Source organism: Oncorhynchus mykiss, chromosome 17 (assembly GCF_057628025.1).
Source record: "Oncorhynchus mykiss isolate SJ-2025 chromosome 17, ASM5762802v1, whole genome shotgun sequence".
Classification (NCBI taxonomy): domain Eukaryota; kingdom Metazoa; phylum Chordata; class Actinopteri; order Salmoniformes; family Salmonidae; genus Oncorhynchus; species Oncorhynchus mykiss.
This window is the reverse complement of record NC_143038.1, coordinates 33,825,742-33,843,750: the sequence shown is the minus strand read 5'-3', so window position 1 is coordinate 33,843,750 and position 18,009 is coordinate 33,825,742. Positions and strand designations below refer to the sequence as shown.

The 18,009-nt window shown below is 44.0% G+C and overlaps 2 protein-coding genes across 2 annotated transcripts; one reads left to right on the top strand and one right to left on the bottom strand.

Moving 5' to 3' along the window:
* Positions 1–342: 342 nt before the first annotated feature.
* On the bottom strand, positions 343–5,348 carry LOC110494986 (SUZ RNA-binding domain-containing). The gene is made up of 4 exons (XM_021570341.3): positions 5,011–5,348; positions 4,207–4,256; positions 3,834–4,103; positions 343–3,741 (listed from the first exon to the last, which is right to left on the bottom strand). Exons 1-4 carry the CDS (start codon positions 5,059–5,061, stop codon positions 3,630–3,632), a joined length of 483 nt encoding a protein of 160 aa, XP_021426016.1. The 5' UTR covers positions 5,062–5,348; the 3' UTR covers positions 343–3,629.
* Positions 5,349–6,931: 1,583 nt separating this feature from the next.
* On the top strand, positions 6,932–17,104 carry fbxo42 (F-box protein 42). The gene is made up of 10 exons (XM_021570302.3): positions 6,932–7,094; positions 7,820–8,099; positions 8,387–8,503; positions 8,672–8,806; positions 10,874–11,027; positions 11,296–11,406; positions 11,708–11,804; positions 11,986–12,042; positions 12,190–12,306; positions 15,337–17,104. Exons 2-10 carry the CDS (start codon positions 7,829–7,831, stop codon positions 16,387–16,389), a joined length of 2,112 nt encoding a protein of 703 aa, XP_021425977.2. The 5' UTR covers positions 6,932–7,094; positions 7,820–7,828; the 3' UTR covers positions 16,390–17,104.
* Positions 17,105–18,009: the final 905 nt, after the last annotated feature.

Sequence of the window (18,009 nt, the reverse complement as noted above, 5' to 3'; positions counted from 1 at the left end):
CCACAGTAAGACGCTAACCTTTCTGCACATAGCACACAAATGGATATGACCTATAACTTAAATGTTATTGACATTTGCATCTCAAAATTGTACTTTTTTGCCAAAATAAAAATTTTGTCCATGTCCAAACAGGCCAATGGCTTTTAGAATATGTTCTCTAATTACTGCAGTTTATTCATAAAAAATAGACAGAACAACACATCCTGGACACACATTGTAGAGCAGTGGTATCCAAAGTCCCGGTCATGACTCCTAGCTGAGTCGTAAAATGTATTAATAAGAGTACAGATTCTTGTATTGGACAATATACAAACGGTTTTAAGAAAGATAATTGAAAAACACTTTTGAGTTCATGTATTTTTTGGTTTTATTTTTATTTTGAAAATGGTACGACGTGAAGGCTATTTGTTGATGTAAAAATAGAAATGTACCGATTTGAACGTTGTGTCATTTGATTTGGTGTGGTGTGGGGTCGTGAGAAAAAAACAGTGAAAAAAAAATGGGGTCCCGAAAAATGTTGAATACCACTGTTGTAGTGTGTTGGGCTAGACAAACAAAGGACACAAGTGTTCAATGATATGACAGTTCCAAGGAGATATACATTAGGACGACACTTCACACACATTTTTAGATCAGGTTAGTAAGAACACAAGATGCATGTCAATGGTGCTTACTGCGGGGTTTAAGATTTTTTTTTTTTAACAGGACAGACTATTAAATATCTCCAAGGGGAAATCTGAAATGTCTGGCACCATACTCATTTTAAAGCTACAACAGCTCAATAAAATATATGAGAGTAAGTTAGCCATATATGGAGTTCTTACTGCTATGGTTTAGGTTAGAATAATAATTTCAAGCATTAGCCTAACTGAAAGTTAAAAAATTTAAATAATTGTACATTAGGTATAACTTCAAAAGCACACAAAGAGCTCATTGGGCATTGACCAAAATTGACAATGGTTGCATTAAGCATTTCTGAAATGCAATTTGTTGGTTGTGCAGAATATCATATTCACATGATTGCTCAAAAAATTCTGTCATATTAATGCATTTGAAATTCTTCCTGTAGTCATTGAGGGACATTTAAGGTTATGGTTTCAGCTATGCTTGGTATCTGTAAAACCACTAATATTTGACTAAAAGTACATGCACATTTTCCATTTCACAAAATAGAAAAATAAAACTCTACACCAAACAAAAATATTTGCAATTGCGTTTAACTTTACGTTTCAATATTATTTTATTAAAGGGAATTTAAAAAAAACTTTACAGGCTGATTTGTTTGTTGTGTTCGCATGACAGAAGAGAAAAGCGTAATCTCTTCATTGTCGCCCCGCCCCATATCCGATGGCTGAGTTACTGGAATTGCGCAGGCTCATCAAGCGCATCGTTGGGGTCAATTCGGTTTTGAATTTAAATTCACTTCACAAACGGAATAAATCCTCAGAAATAAAAAATCTATTTTCTATTCAAGCATTACATTTCAATTCGCTTCCTGAATTAAACTGAATTGAGCCTAACCCTGTTCAGGAGGATCATACTAATCCAGGGTTAGACTCTAGTCTCCTCCTCCCTCCCTTCCCCAAGCTGATCTCTGATCCATGTAGACAAGACAGGTATGGAAACCGCACCCAGGGGTTTCTACAATCCACCTGGGTTTCTCCACCGTATTGCTTTCACCTGTCCAGCCCTCTCTGCTCAGTGATCCCTAGAAAGGATAAAGGATGAGGTTGAGTACTCTTCAATGGCCCAGACGTAACATACTCTAGGTATAGTCCAAATAAGAACCAAATCACACCCAAATAAGGTTACTGGGTGTGATTTTCTTTACATATTAGGCTGTGCAACAATTCCAGCCAGTCACTGCATCACTGGGATTACATGTGAGCAGACCAAAGACTTTGCTTGGCCACTCCAGCATTAAAACCTGCCTGAGGGGCCAACAAAACCACCTTTCCTGAGGTTCTAAGGCGGGCCAATTGACAGAAATTAGAGAAAGAGAGGTTACAGGGAGGATATTTTTTTTTTTTTTTTTTTTAGGAGGTGGGGGGGTTTAAATCTCAGCATCCAAGAGCATTAACCTGAGGTGCCTCAGTTACTGTGGGGTCCAATATGAAACCAAAGATAATTTAAGGCGTTTGAGTCAACACATTTACTATGGTTTAAAACAGCCAAGATGTAGTTTCTTGTCATTTCATTTACAAAACTACATAGATTGGATAGACAGAGCTATGACATGTTCCTCCACTGGGGATAAAAGGGCTTCCTTTCAACTTTGGCACTCTCTTTAACAATAACTTGCCTTCTAACCAAGCAAAAATTGAAACTTTATGTCAATCTCCATCTAACTCAGTTTGTTATTCTGTCATTCTCCTTGATCCAGCATGTCTTTAACGTAAAAGAACAAGTGCTCCTCTCTCCAAGTAAGGCAACCCTGGAGAGACAGAATGAAAGACAGGACAGAACAGAGGTGCTGCTTAAAACACTCCCAGCCAATGGCTTCCTCTTCAAACAACCCTGAATCAAAAGAAAGCGATGGCCTTCTTCATGCTCCTTGTCATCGGTGGCCCCTCTCTTCGCAAATGAAGCAACAAGGCCACGCAGTGTGGACATTTTTACAGGATTACTTTTTGGCCATCCATAAACTATTTTCTCCTAATCTCAACATATACTTACAGTATCGTTTCAAAAATGGCTACTACTTTCAATGACTACCTGTATAAGATGCTATAAAACATTCAGCTTCACTAACATTTGTCATTTTTTTTCTTTTCTTCTATATCATTCCCACTTTGAAAACAGACATGAATTTAAAAAAAACTAGATGCAATAACAGAAGACACCATTAATCTAACAACCTTCCCAAATTCCCCATTCAGTTACTGCCCAGATGTTAAACAAAAAAACAAAGAAAAATAAAATTACAGTAAAATGTTTTTTTTGTTGTTGAAATAACTTAAAAACAAAACAGACGAATATTAACAGATACAGCACAGGCAGTCTAACTAAAGAAGGCGGGGCTTACATGTTGATTTCGGAATTATTGCTTGAACATGCTAACACGAAGTGGCACCTTGTCACTCCCCTGCTCTATCCATGGCCCTACACTCACACCCGGAGCAAGGTTCCTTCCTCACTTCCCCCTGGCCACCTTTCAGTCCCACAGAACCAGTCTGTCATTTCCCTGGAGGGCAGGTATGCCCGGGACCTAGGAGGACCCTGGTCCTTAGCAGGAGAGGGACAGTGGAGAGGGGCATGGGGCAGCTCAGGGTGCATCATGGGAGATATCACAGTGTGTGGAATCCTGAGGGACTGCCCTTGTCACAGTGTGGGACAGAGAGGAGATCTGACTTGACACTCAGCTCCTCTCTGCCATCTCCCTGCAACCCTCTGCGCAGGCTGGAGACAGGGCAGAGGGCGAAAGGCAATGAGCGTACCAACAGTCAGCAGAAAGGGGTGGGAGGGATACTTCATCTCATTCTGTGGGCCAATATATTCTGTTTGTCCTAATCTAATTTTTTCAATTTCATCCCACCACTCTGCTCTTCATGCACTATGCTACCTCCCCCTTTATCCCCTGCACACCATGCCCCCATGGAGACGATGGATCCCCCTCTCCCTTCTGCACTCTATCTGCAGTGACGGAAGCCTGTGGTGCCGTCTGGGCCAGTGGGTTGGCGGATCAGGTGATTGTTTGGACGAACCGGTTCTGGCTGTGGCTGGGCACTCACTCGCACTGGTCTAATGGGGAAAGACAACAAAATGTAAATGGATGAGAAACAGCACAATAAGACTGTTTACATAACCCATACCATTGAGTGTAGGTGCCTAACCTGTCTTGGCTGGGTTTGTCCTGAGGTGTTTCTTCAGAACTAGCACTACCCAAAATCCTCCTGCGGGCCTCAGCATACTCTGCCTCCCGCTGGGCCAGTGACTTCGGCTGCTGGGTGGGGCGGTTAGATGAACTAGTTGACCCTAGGGAACCGTTACTTGAGGGGCGCTTCAGAATTCGGATTTGAGGTGGGGGGGCTGCAGGTTGAGATTCATCCTGGATAACCATGGCAGTTCGTATAGGGGAGCTACCTGGGCCGATGGAGGATTTCCTGAGGGAGGGGGCAGAGTTTGTATTAAACAAGAAATACGTTATGCTGTATAGCTAGCTATATCTTTACTTGGATATTTTCAGTTGGATTTTATTTCGCTCACTTTGTTTTCTGGCTTATCTTCAACTTTGCTTCGAGTCTTCGCTCAATTTCCTTGGAAACAGGCAAATAAACATAAAAACCTTTTCATTCTTAATTCAATTATTCAAAGTAGGAATACGTTACATCTATAATCAGAATTAATACATTTTCGTTATAAGTCACTGGTGAGAAAATGTGTTAAAAGAAAGGAGACTCGGCATAACATGATTCGATTTAGCACACTAGCTAGCCGATTTAACGTTTGGTAGTTATCTACATTTAATTCCAGTGCTGAAATTTGAGTTGAGTGTTAAGCATTTTCACAACAGTTGCAAAATGGTGTAGTTATTAAGATAACTACCTAACTGGCTTAAACATAGCCAATCCAGTTTGTCGAAATGTTTCGTTAATAATTATTTCGTTGCCTAGCTAACGTTAGCTGCTAGCCGAATGACAACTGCTAGCTAACTAGCGACACTTTCCACAACCTGGCTAGCCAACTAACGTTAGTTACATAACAATAACTTGCCGCTAGTTAACGACGTTACCAGATCGTTGTTGACTCTCTTTTTACACTTCCGCCTGATACAAAAAAATAAACCATATCGTTATCTGTAGTCCTGGCCAGGCCTTTGCAACTTACGATACCCTGGAATGGCTCAATTTGGGCCTGTATCTAAGCTAGCGGAGGCTCCGACATGGCGACAGGCTGTTCGCTTCAGTTCCCTCATAAGGCATTGAATGTTTGACAGGCCAACCACACACACTGACTATTGAACACAGTTCATGTCCTAAAAACAAAAGTTCCATCGCATTTCTTCCTCACCCCGCTGTCTGCAGCTTCCTCCCAGCTTTCGCAAACCTCTTCATCTTCCATATTACAGCGTCCAAGACCCACACACGAGCTCAGTGTTCAAGATACAAACACACGCTGTAGCTAGCTGGATGTCTGCGCCGATGCGAAATCGAAAACCAAGCAGTCAAAAACAAAAAAATACAGAATCAACAGCGACCTCTACTGTATCGACATTGCACATGTTCATCGGGAACGCGCATTGATTCCTGAGCTAGAAGTGTGGTCTACTTCAATGTTGAATGATTTGAGTATTGGATGACCTATATGTTGTACAGGTTATTGTAGCTATACGTTTACAGGTCGTATCCATATGACTTAGTTTGTCCCAACTTTGTTATTGTAAGTGACCTTTAGTTTAGGTATGCCAACTTGGTCTAAACTTCATCCAGGTGCAGAAATCTGTGTTCAGCTACATCAAATCAAATAAAAGTTGATTTTTCACTTGAACTGGATGGAATAAGTGTAAACAGTACAGCGAAATGCTTACTTACAAGCTATTCTTCCTCAACAATGCAGTGTTCCATATTAAAGGTAAAGAAATAGAAACATCCATAATAGAATCTTCAAACGAGCACGTAATCAATACAAGGTCAGATAAAATAAAAACACAATAAGTAAAACAAGATTTTACACTATATACAAGGTCAGTACTTAAGTACCATAGCAATGTGCCAGGGATATGGTGGTAGTTGAGATAGCTATGTAAATATAGGCAGGGGTAAAAGTGACTGGGCAGCAGGATAAAAGTGACTGGGCAGCAGGATAAAAGTGACTGGGAAGCAGGATAAAAGTGACTGGGCAGCAGGATAAAAGTGACTAGGCAGCAGGATAAAAGTGACTGGGCAGCAGGATAAAAGTGACTGGGCAGCAGGATAAAAGTGACTGGGCAGCAGGATAAAAGTGACTGGGCAGCAAGATAAAAGTGACTGGGCAGCAGGATAAAAGTGACTGGGCAGCAGGATAAAAGTGACTGGGCAGCAGGATAAAAGTGACTAGGCAGCAGGATAAAAGTGACTGGGCAGCAGGATAAAAGTGACTGGGCAGCAGGATAAAAGTGACTGGGCAGCAGGATAAAAGTGACTGGGCAGCAGGATAAAAGTGACTAGGCAGCAGGAAAGTAATAAATAGTAGCAGCAGTGTATATGGTGAATTTGTGTGTGCATGTGTGATAGTGTGTGTGTGTGGGGGGGGGGGGGGGGGGGGGGGGGTGTCAATATCTGTGTATGTGTAGGAGAGTGTCAATGTAAGTGTGTGTGAGTATGTGGATAGAGACCTGTGAGTGTGCATAGAGTTAGTGTAGATAGTCCGTTGGTGAGGGTGGGCAGCCATGGAAATAGCTGTTCAGCAGTCTTACTGCTTGGAGATAGAAACTGTCTCGGAGCCTGTTGGTCTGTGACCTGATGTTCTGGTACCGCTTGCCAGACGGTAGTGGAGAGAACAGTCCATGTCTGGGGTGGCATGGTCTTTGGCAATTTTCCGGGCCTTCCTCAGACACCACTCTCAATGGTGCATCTGTAGAAGTTCTTGAGGATCTGAGGGGCTATGCCAAATCTCTTCAGCCTCCTGAGGGAGAAAGGGCGCTGTTGAGCCCTTTTCGCAAACTGTGCTGGTGTGTTGTTAAGTCCTTAGTGATGTGGACACAGAGGAACTTGAAGATCTCGACCCTCTCCACTGCAGCCCTGTCGATGGGATACCGGCTGCCCCCGTTTCCTGTAGTCCACAATCAGATTGTTGTATAATAGCTTGGTGTAGATTAATACATTGGTATCAATACAATAAAGGCATTTGAATTCATATGTTTTGTTTGGTTGTCATGGTATTTTAGTACAATGGGCCTTTCCCTATTTTTTTAACTATTCTCTTCACCACCGCTTTTGTTTCTACTTCCTCCATTCACGATTTACGTGCGCGCTCCCGCGTTGCGAAGGACGCTGCCACTGAGGAAGATGGCGAATGCTTGGAGTATGGCGATTTACTGCAGAAGCTGATAAAGGGAATGAGAAGAGAGACGTCAAAAGATAGAAAACCAGCAAAATAATTCGTGCAGAATTACGGTGAATATAGCTGTTGGGGTTATGGTTGGAAGGGAAATATTGCCCCTGAAAACTAGGGCAGAAAACACTAGTTTCTGACTGCAAACATTAGCTAGATATATAGCTAGCTAGTAACGTAACCCACTAGCTAGCCAACTATCTCGAGATTCAGGAAATGTGTAACTATCATAGTTTCCCACGGATTGGTAGCAAAATGTCCATGATTTGCCACATAGTTTTAACAGATGTGATGCCCTACCATAGACTGGAATTCTAATTATCAAGGGCGGGCCAGGATGGATGCGCACATCGGTGAACGCTAACATAATGCAGCTAACTGTATTGTGCCACCTACCTTACCACTTTGGTGAACTAGTTATCAGGCAAACAAGTTACATGAATTTAGCATAGCACTACCTGGAAATGGAATGTGTTTAATTATCTACGACCAGCTAAACTCTTAGCTAGAAATTAGCTATCAATTATCCAAGAACGTTTGTTAGCTATCTAGACAAGTTACCGTTACGTTCGCTGCTCAAAACATTATATAGTTAGTTAGATAGTTAACTTACTCTGTTTTGCCTTGTATAGTGGCTAGCTAAATTAGCCATGTGTATTTCCACCTTGTTGTCATTGATTAATGCTACCCTGAAAACACGTGACGTGTTGGAATTGATGGAAGTTACAATTCTTGTTTGAGTCTTTGGGCTCACCTTTTTAGTGACTTCTCCCATCTTTGTCTACAGAAAGAAAGAATGTCCCGCTCCTCAGACAGTGAGGATGGATACTTTGTTGCCATGGATACAGAGGAAGATGGAGCAGGTCCTGTTGGATTGGCACAGGAGGAAGAAGAGAAGATGGGGACCAACAGAAGAGAGAGGGACCTAGAGGGATTAGTTGAGGGCGAGAGGACAATGGTGGAGCTACCAGAGGAAGTCCTAGAATACATCCTGTCCTTCCTTTCACCTTACCAGGAGCACAAGACCGCTGCACTGGTGTGTAAACAGTGGTACCGCCTCATCAAAGGTATGTCTCTCTTCTGACGACACCATAACCACACTAAACCAAAGTAGGCAATTGCATGCCATGATGCTACATTTTGAGACACCTTAGTGGTTATTTCCTTACAAAAGGGCAAGTAACCTTTATCCCATTTTCAGTAACCTTTGACCCATTTTCAGTTGGGAGTCAACCCAAAACAACAAGATACTGACATGTTACCTATTATGTTGCTTTTATTGTGGTTATGAGTTCACAGAAAACCGTAGGAGTCACTCACTTCATCTCCAATCCCCCCCCCCCCCCCCCCCCAGGTGTTGCATATCAGTGTTACCATGGTTTTCTGCGGGCCGTCCAGGATGGCTACATCCAATGGGAGAGTCGTACATACCCATATCCTGGAACACCCATCACTCAACGCTTCTCACACAGTCAGTATACAATATGTATATATACCACGGCTTTGTGGAATTTAGTTGAATGGCCATGGTATAAGCTGGATAATCAACTAGGCTGTGCTTTTTCAAAAATAAGTATCAGGGACATGGTGTTGAAGGTGTAACTAGTTCTTACTCAAACCATGTATGTGTGTGTTGCAGGTGCATGCTACTATGACTCCAACCAGTCCATGTATGTGTTTGGGGGCTGCACTCAGAGTAGCTGCAATGCTGCCTTCAATGACCTGTGGAGACTTGACCTCAACAGTAAGGAGTGGATCCGCCCTTTAGCCTCAGGTACACACTCAACGTCCTTTTCAGCTCACTGTGTCTGTTGCTGTATCTGTTGGTATTTATGCTTTATGCCTCTCCCTGACCCAGGGAATACCTACACGTTTTTTTTTTACCTTTATTTAACTAGGCAAGTCAGTTAAGAACAAATTCTTATTTTCAATGACGGCCTAGGAACAGTGGGTTAACTGCCTTTTCAGGGGCAAAACAACAGATATGTACAGTTGGGGGGTTTGAACTTGCAACCTTCCGGTTACTAGTCCAACACTCTAACCACTAGGCTACCCTGCCGCCCCAAGTGAAGTTTCAAGTGGAGAACCTTCCAGAAGGACAACCGTTTCTGCAGCACTCCACCAGTCAGGCCTTTATGGTAGCATAGCCAGACGGAAGCCACTCCTCAGTAAAAGGCACATGACAGCCCGCTTGGAGTTTGCCAAAAGGCACCTAAAGGACTCTGACAATGAGAAACAAGATTCTCTGGTCTGATGAAAGCACGATTGAACTCTTTGGCCTGAATGCCAAGTGTCACGTCTGGGGGAAACCTGGCACCATCCCTACGGTGAAGCATGGTGGTGGCAGCATCATGCTGTGGGGATGTTTTTCAGCAACAGGGACTGGGAGAATTGAGGGAAAGATAAATGGAGAAAAGTACAGATATTCTTGATGAAAACCTGCTCAGGACCTCAGACAGGGACGAAGGTTCACCTTCCAATAGGACAACAACCCTCAGCACACAGCCAAGGCAATGCAGGAGTGGCTTCGGGACAAGTCTCGGAATGTCTTTAAGTGGCCCAGCCAGAGCCCGGACTTTAACCCGATCGAACATCTCTGGAGAGACCTGAAAATAGCTGTGCAGCAACGCTCCCCATCCAACCTGACAGAGCTTGAGAGGATCTGCAGAGAAGGTCCCCAAATACATCTGCCAAGCTTGTAGCATCATACCTAAGACTCAAGGCTGTAATCTCTGCCAAAGGTGCTTCAACAAAGTACTGAGTAAAGGGTCTGAATACTTAAGTAAATGTGATATTTGAGGGGGGGGTGAAATGTTTTTGCTTTGTCATTATGGGGTATTTTGTTTAGATTGATTTAATCCAATTTAGAATAAGGCTGTAACATAACAAAATGTGGAAAAAGTCAAGGGGTCTGAATACTTACCAAATACACTATATATACAGTGGGGCAAAAAAGTATTTAGTCAGCCACCAATTGTGCAAGTTCTCCCACTTAAAACCCCATAGAAAATCTTTGGAGGGAGTTGAAAGTATGTGTTGCCCAGCAACAGCCCCAAAACATCACTGCTCTAGAGGAGATCTGCATGGAGGAATGGGCCAAAATACCAGCAACAGTGTGTGAAAACCTTGTGAAGACTTACAGAAAACGTTTGACCTCTGTCATTGCCAACAAAGGATATATAACAAAGTATTGAGATAAACATTTGTTATTGACCAAATACTTATTGTCCACCATAATTTGCAAAAAATTCATAAAAAATCCTACAATGTGATTTTCTGGATTTTTCCCCCTCATTTTGTCTGTCATAGTTGAAGTGTACCTATGATGAAAATTACAGGCACCTCGTCTTTTTAAATGGGAGAACTTGCACAATTGGTGGCTGACTAAATACTTTTTTGCCCCACTGTACATATCAACCTCAATTACCTCGTTCCCCTGCACATCGACTCGGTACGGACAAACTGTATATAGCCAAGTTATCGTGAGTCATTGTGTATTTATTCCTCGTGTTATTATTTGTCAGTATTTTCCTCTCTTAATTGTTGGGGTAAGGACCCGTAAGTAAGCATTTCACTGTTAGTCTAAACCTGTTGTTTACGAAGCATGTGTCAAATAAAATGTGGTTTGATTTGACCTCAGGTAAGCACTCCTAAGCCCCTGGGGTGGATGCTGCTGTCAGTGTGCTTTACACATGATCGAACAAACTAATCTAAAATGTTTTTTGGTGTGTTTTTTTTTCTTTTTCTCCCCTCATTTTTAACTCGACTTCTAACCCATGTATGTATGACATAGAAAATGTATGAATGTATGGTTCTTTCATTTCTCCTTTTGCCCACACAGGCTCCTATCCGTCTCCTAAAGCGGGGGCTACCCTGGTGATGTACAAAGACCTGCTGGTGCTGTTTGGTGGATGGACTCGCCCCAGCCCCTACCCACTGCATCAGCCAGAGAGATTCTTTGACGAGATCCACACATACTCCCCTTCCAAAAACTGGTGAGAGGAAGAGGCGAACCTAGACTCGGTAGATGAATTAGCCCTTTTGAAGCCAATGAGTGGCTTTATCACGTTGTCTACAATTCACTCTCTCAATACAGGTGGATAGTCAGTGTGTTATTACGCATGAGAAGTCTCTGTGTAGAAGCTCTTAAGGCCCATTATCCCCATATCTATATCTGTAGCCTTACCTAGCCATCAGTGCTTGGTGTTTTACCACTTTCCCCCTCCTATCTAACTAACCCCGTACTCTTCTATGCCCTCTCAGGTGGAACTGCATCGTGACGACCCACGGTCCCCCGCCCATGGCCGGTCACTCTTCCTCTGTCATAGGGAGCACCATGGTGGTGTTTGGAGGGTCACTAGGGGCACGCCAAATGTATGTCACTACTTTGAGGAGCTTTTACCTTGAGTTTTCTGCTTATTTTTACCATACTGTGCCAAACCGGACGCTACAATTGCACAACCTGACACACATCAGTTCAAACACTTGGAATTAAAACTGTTGTGGTGTTAGGAAACAATGTAGGAAGGTTGTAGTGTGAATGTCTTGAAAGGAAATCATTTCAAAAACTGTCTGGTTTAGTTGTTTTGCAGTGTTGAAAGTTGTGTGTGTGAATCTGTCACTGTGTGTGTTTTGTCTCACCGTGTCCCCCTGCTCTCCACTGGTCCCTGATCAGGAGTAACGAGGTGTGGGTTCTGGATCTGGAGCAGTGGTCCTGGTCCAAGCCAACCATCTCTGGCCCGTCCCCCCACCCACGAGGAGGCCAGTCTCAGGTCAGGATGACACTTTCACCGCCCACCTTCTCCCTTCTGTACCTCCATCATGCAGTATTTCGGATTCTTTTGTAAATGTCTGTATCTGTATATTTTTTTTTTAGAGAGAATACCAGTCACATTTTTTTATGGCTTGTGTCAGTGCTTGTCTGTTTTAAATGTATATTCTCCTCTCTCACAGATTGTGGTTGGCAACGAGACTCTACTTATTCTGGGAGGCTGTGGAGGCCCTAATGCGGTGAGTGCCTGTGTTCTCGAATGGGAGTCGGCACTGTTTTCCGTGGACGGGCAACTCTGCCTGCCGGTGTTATGCTAGTTGAACTGTTTCTGCTGATGTTTTGCTGGTTGTGACTCTGCTCCCCCCCCTCTCTCATGTCCCTGCTAGCTGCTGAAGGATGCCTGGCTCCTCCACATGGGTGCCCCACCCTGGACGTGGCAGCAGTTGAGGGTTGAGAACGATGACCATGGAGCCCCAGAGCTGTGGTGCCACCCCGCCTGCAGGGTATGTGTGGCTCTCAATACGTTCCCTACCCCTTTTTATACACACATTTATGGAGTGCTATATGCTTGTCGCTGTCAAGATTGATGAGGGTAAACCTTATCCCAGATCCTTGCCTGCACCTGTTGAATGATGACTCATCTTTGACACTTAAGGCAAATGCTTAGTTTTTTGCAGTTATGTTGGAATCAGGGCTGGCTCTTGAATTTTATTGGATGAATGTTTTCCAGAATATTGTTAATTTGGGATCCACAACAGTAAAATGTAATAGGGCGAGGCCATCCACAATGCAGGCTTTGGCAGGGAATCTTAAGCCGTAAGGGACCAACTGGTGGGGTGACCTTACTTCTCTCTTTCCTTCACCCTTTGGTGTTTCTTTTTGACTGAAGTTGGCTACGGACTGTTGGTGAGAGATGGGTGGGAGGCTTGACCAAATCTTAACATTACCTGTATTTTTATTTGGGAATTTAGTTTTTATGGGCTGGAGCTGCATGTATAACATTGTATGGTGTTTTCTGTTTTGTTTGTTGATGTTCTTTAAAAAAAAAAATGTTGGTCAGAAATGTACTGGCCCGAATAGAATTTATACTGTCCCAGATATGGGGTAGTTTATAAATATATTATGGTACTGCAGGGCCTGGGTTGACATGCTTTCTTTCTATATTTTCAGCTAATAAAATGCTACATTATGGTATATATTAAAAAGCTGTGTAATATAATTTAGCAATATATTCTCTTCTCTATTCTCTTCTTTGAAATCCCAAAATGTTTTGCATGCTAGCAATCAAGTTTTCAAGATATAAAACATTCAAAATACAGTTCTTCAAAACTTGATTGCTGACATGCAAAACATTTTGGGATTATATCAACAGTGGACAAATGAAACAAATACCAAAAGATAGGTTTTGAGTTGTATTTTCCTTTTAAATCTGCAATTTGTAACTTTATGGGCTACCAACCAAATTCACATAGAAATGTGTGGTTATAGGTCTGTCGTTGAAAGCAAGTCTAAGTTTCATTTTGTGTCTTTTACTTTCGGTTTCGTACACCAGCTTCTAACAGCTGAAAATACAATATTTTTGGTTATGGTAAATATATTTTACAGCGGTTTTGATGGTACAATGATTTTCTACACCAGTGGTCACCAACCTTTTAATTTTTGAGTCAAAAATGTAAGCTGAGATCAACCGTAAAAATATTTTGGGAAATGACTTAAAAAACATAAGCTTATACAACAGTCACCTATTAAAAACAGTACTGTAGTAATGAGATCTGTGCGTAGGTTATAAGCCCAAATCATTATTACCCCCCCAATGCATTGTTGTTCTTCTCAGACCATTTAATTTGTATTTATTTTTATATTTCAACATTTGAGCTAGGCTATATGATCACACCGGTAATAGATCAGTTGTTGTATTACTTGTGAGGTACAGCTGAGTGAGCATACATTTAAATCATTTTCTTAGTTTTTTTTTTTTTACCAGGCTGAGGAAGCCTGCATCTGATGGTCAGTCTCAGCGGAGGGAGAGGGCAGCAGACTGGGTCCGCCTCTCAACGTCCCCCAGCTCTCCCTTTCCTCCACTGACACTGACCAAAAAGGGACACCGGCTGATGGTGAAACTCGCATTGCATTATTTCTGCCTCGTGCACAAATTCATGTTGTTACACCTATGACCAGAGAAAGTGAAATATTCCTCAATATTTAAAAAAAAGATCCAAGCCGATAATAATAACAATGCAAGCCTATCAATACACTTTCCTAATAATTCATTGCAGCTGCAGTGCTGGTTGTAGCGCGGGTGGAAGTAGGGAGAACATGCATTTTATGGCTTATAAAAGTGTTGAATAGAAAGTGTTGACAGTGCTGAGTTAAAAACTTAAACATGAACTCACTCATAAAAACAGCAGCTCTTTGCTGTATTCGTTGACACTCTAGTCATGGTTTTAAAAGATCTGAAATCTCACAGTATCAACTTTCTTTTACGCCTGCTACGTTACTACAGCACTGTAATCTGAGCCATCCGATTGGCCAGAGGTAGGCCTATAGTGCACTTGATTTGCTTCCCCCGGGCCCGTCTGGAAGGCAGAGGTTGTACTTATTAGAAATATGCTATGGTTCTAAATGGGAACACGTCGACTACCCGGCGCGCAGGGCAGTTAAATCAGGTGCACCTACCGCCAACAGCGCGAGCCAAATAAAAAAAATGAGGAACCCAAGGCTTTCTCGTTGTTTTTTTACAGAAATATTTGGCGACCGACTAGGAATGCCTAGGAGATCGACCAGTCGGTCACGATCAACTGGTTGGTGACCACTGCTTTCCACTGTACTTGCTTGTTTTGTCACATAAACTGAAATTAAGCAAACTATTCTAATTTTAACAACCAGGAAATGGCGGTGCGACTTCTGCATAGTGCATTTTCTTCCTAAAGTATTAAGAGTTTTGCATCTGAAAATGGAAGGTTACCCACTAGACAACTGCTTTTCAATAGAGACATTGCTCTAGGCTAGCCAAGAGGAATGATACTTGTCTTTTTGTAGCATTCTTCTTTCAGACTGTCAACAGTAGCCACTAGCCAGCCTGTTGCTGGTTTGTAAATCACTTTCCCTGAAAGAAATAAGCTCAGCGAGCGGATTGACGAGTGCTTCTTTTCACTCTGGACTGCTCAACTCTGCAGTGTGAATGCATCAACTCTTGTACTGCACAGGAAGTTGGGGCTCTCGGAGTGTGGTTGAATGAACGGGCTATCATATTGCTCATACAAATAGATTTACTTTTTCACATGTGGTCTTCAATGGAAGACTGCGACGTAGCAGGTAAATGTCGAAATGGAACACCAAAATGCGCTGAGAAATTACTGACCCGGTCCAGCCAATGACTGATGAGATCCACTGGCCTCACACATACTGGCCCCGGGCCATCGTGAATGTCGGATCCTGCCTTGGTCTCACAGCAGTGAACACTGTTGGGATGTTGTGTATGGGATTTCTTCTTTCAACTCAACCTCCTTTCATTGTTTTCTATCTCTCTCCAGGTTGGGCAGTGTGTGGTGGTGTTCTCCCAGGCTCCGTCTGGCCGTGCGCCCCTCAGCCCCAGCCTGAACTCTCGGCCCTCACCCATCAGTGCCTCTCCCGCTCCCTTGGGCACGGAGCCCCCTTCCCTGCGCTCCTATTCCCCTGTGAGGAGCGGAGCCGCCGGGGTCGTACTGGGGGCCGCTGAGGAAGCCCCCTGTGTGAACGGCCGCTGGGGCACACTGAGACCCCGTCCCTCGGCCAGAGGGGGTGCCAGAGAGGGTAGCCCCGGCTCCTCCTCTCAGCAGCCATCCCCCTCCCAGGGTCCTGACAGCCCGCCTCTTCCATCCCTCCATCCACTACTCGACGGCTCGTCCCCCTCTCCCAGGACCAGCCCTGCCCAGGCAGCCTCCCCGCCCTCTCACCCCCCTGTCTCGTCGGACTACGGCTGGGAATCTACTCTTTCTGCCACCCACCCCCTTTCTGCTGAGGTACTCAGCACTAATGGAGTGCACACACCTCCCCCTGCTCCTGGTTCCCCACTCACTCCACCGGGGGCGGTGTCCCCTGCTGCCCTGAGACGGGGCCTGGAGGCTGTCAAAAACCCGTCCTCTTCATCCATGCCATCGTCCTCAAATCCATTGTCTCAAGGGGCTGCTACAGGAGTAAGTGGAAGCGGGGGAGGCGGGGCTTCAGCGGGAACCTCCCCCTCATCCTCCAGCCCACCACAGGTTGCCGCTGACGGACACACCATCCCGCCCATCGCACGGCGGCTTGGCCATCACCCGCCCCAGAGCCTGAACGTGGGCAAGCCCCTGTACCAGTCGCTCAACTGCAAGCCCATGCAGATGTATGTACTGGATGTGTCCCGAGCCAAAGGGGACGGTCTTGTCTCCTGGAGGGTTTACGGTAACGGAACCCCCTCCGCCGTCACGGGTCCCCCCGAGACGAGCCTCCACACAGTGGTCCAAGGGAGGGGTGAGCTCATCATTTTCGGGGGCTTGATGGACAAGAAGCAGAACGTGAAGTACTACCCTAAAACCAACGCCTTGTACTTTGTACGCGCTAAGAGGTAATGTAACGACGGACAGGGTCGTGAATGATGCCAGAAAGTGTTGCTAAGTAACGGACGATCAATTTTCCATCCTGACCCATACAAGGGAAGTGAAACAAGGTCTTATTCCTCTACCGCAGAGGATCATGGGAAAATAACATGTCACACTAATTCTTGGCGTTTCTTTCTTCTCACACTAACTTCTCTCCCTCTACTTCTCTCTCTACCCCCTCTTCCTATCGCATAACTTCAAAGAATATAACATTTCAGACAGTACATTTTAAGGACGTTGAGGGTGTTGTTGCTATGACAGTGAGGATTGGATGAATGGGTATCCTGACCTCCCAACACCTGCAGTGTGTGTGAGATGGTTGGTCAAATGGCCCGACAGGACAGCAGTTTTTCCATTGATCCCTAAAGATTTACAGTTTCTGTTCCTCTTCGGTCTCCCCGCTGTGCACTGAGAGGGAGAGAAAAGAAAATGGTTGACCGAGCCCTGTGCTGAAGAGGGAGGAACAGTGGAAGGCTGACTACTTTGCTTTTTTAATCACTCTATCAGCCTGCATTGTTTACATTGAAGAGTGTAAGTGCGTGTGAAAGCGTGTATGTTGCTGTTGGGTGTGAGTGCGTGTGGGTGTAAATGCTATTGTATGTTGATTTGGGTTTTTTTTTGGGGGGGGGGGGGGGTTGCAGTGTACTGTAAGCATAGTAAAACAATAAAAGCCTAATTGTCAAAACTCATGTTTCATTAGGTGTTAATACATTCCCTTTAAGTTGTTGATTCATTATGTCCTGGAAGTATTTTGTTATTGGGTCATCACCAGGCTATGCTGCATCTTACAAAATAACGGTTATAAATAAACACATCCAGTAAAGACCTGCTTGGCATAACCTTGATGCAGTAGTAAACATCACACAACTGACGGGAACGTCGAGACTCCGGAGTAAATTTCCTGATATGCGGGCCCAAGACAACGGGTGGAATGTTCTGATGGTAGGTTATTGACACGCTAAGCATGTGATTGTGAGCTGCTAGATAAGGCCACCGATGGAGTTCAGCTACTGCAAATATTGTGGGCCGTAAAATGTTTGGGGGAACCTAAAGTTGAGTTCCTAAACCCTTCACTACAGTACGTTCCCAAAGGGGATGCCAAGTATGGCCATGACTACATAAGACACCTAGGTTTAAAAAATGACAAAATAAAGTATAGGAACACCAAAATGTGGAAAATATATTTTGCACACAATGAAAATAAATTACGAGTCAACATCGAAATATTGCTCCCAGCGTTGATCAAAGCTCAGAACGCGTGTATTCTTGATCTGCCTCTACGAACGTGTGGAATCTTGAAACGGGGGTGCTGCAGCTCAATATGGCGACCGGAGTACAGAATGTGGAAAAAGTCTAAGGGTGTGAATACTTTCTGAAGGCACTATCCGTCAAGTTGCTATCTGCCGACAGAGACTTCTATTGCAGTAACTTTGAAGGACTCTGGCTAGTATTAGCCAGTTAGAAGGATGAAGTAAGAAGCTAAGGTTAAACGGAGCGGACCTCAGCAGGTGCAAAATTACGCTCTAACTTTGCTTTACTGAGAGCGACAGTAGTGACGCAGAGGCAGGCTGCTGCGCACGCAGAGCAGAC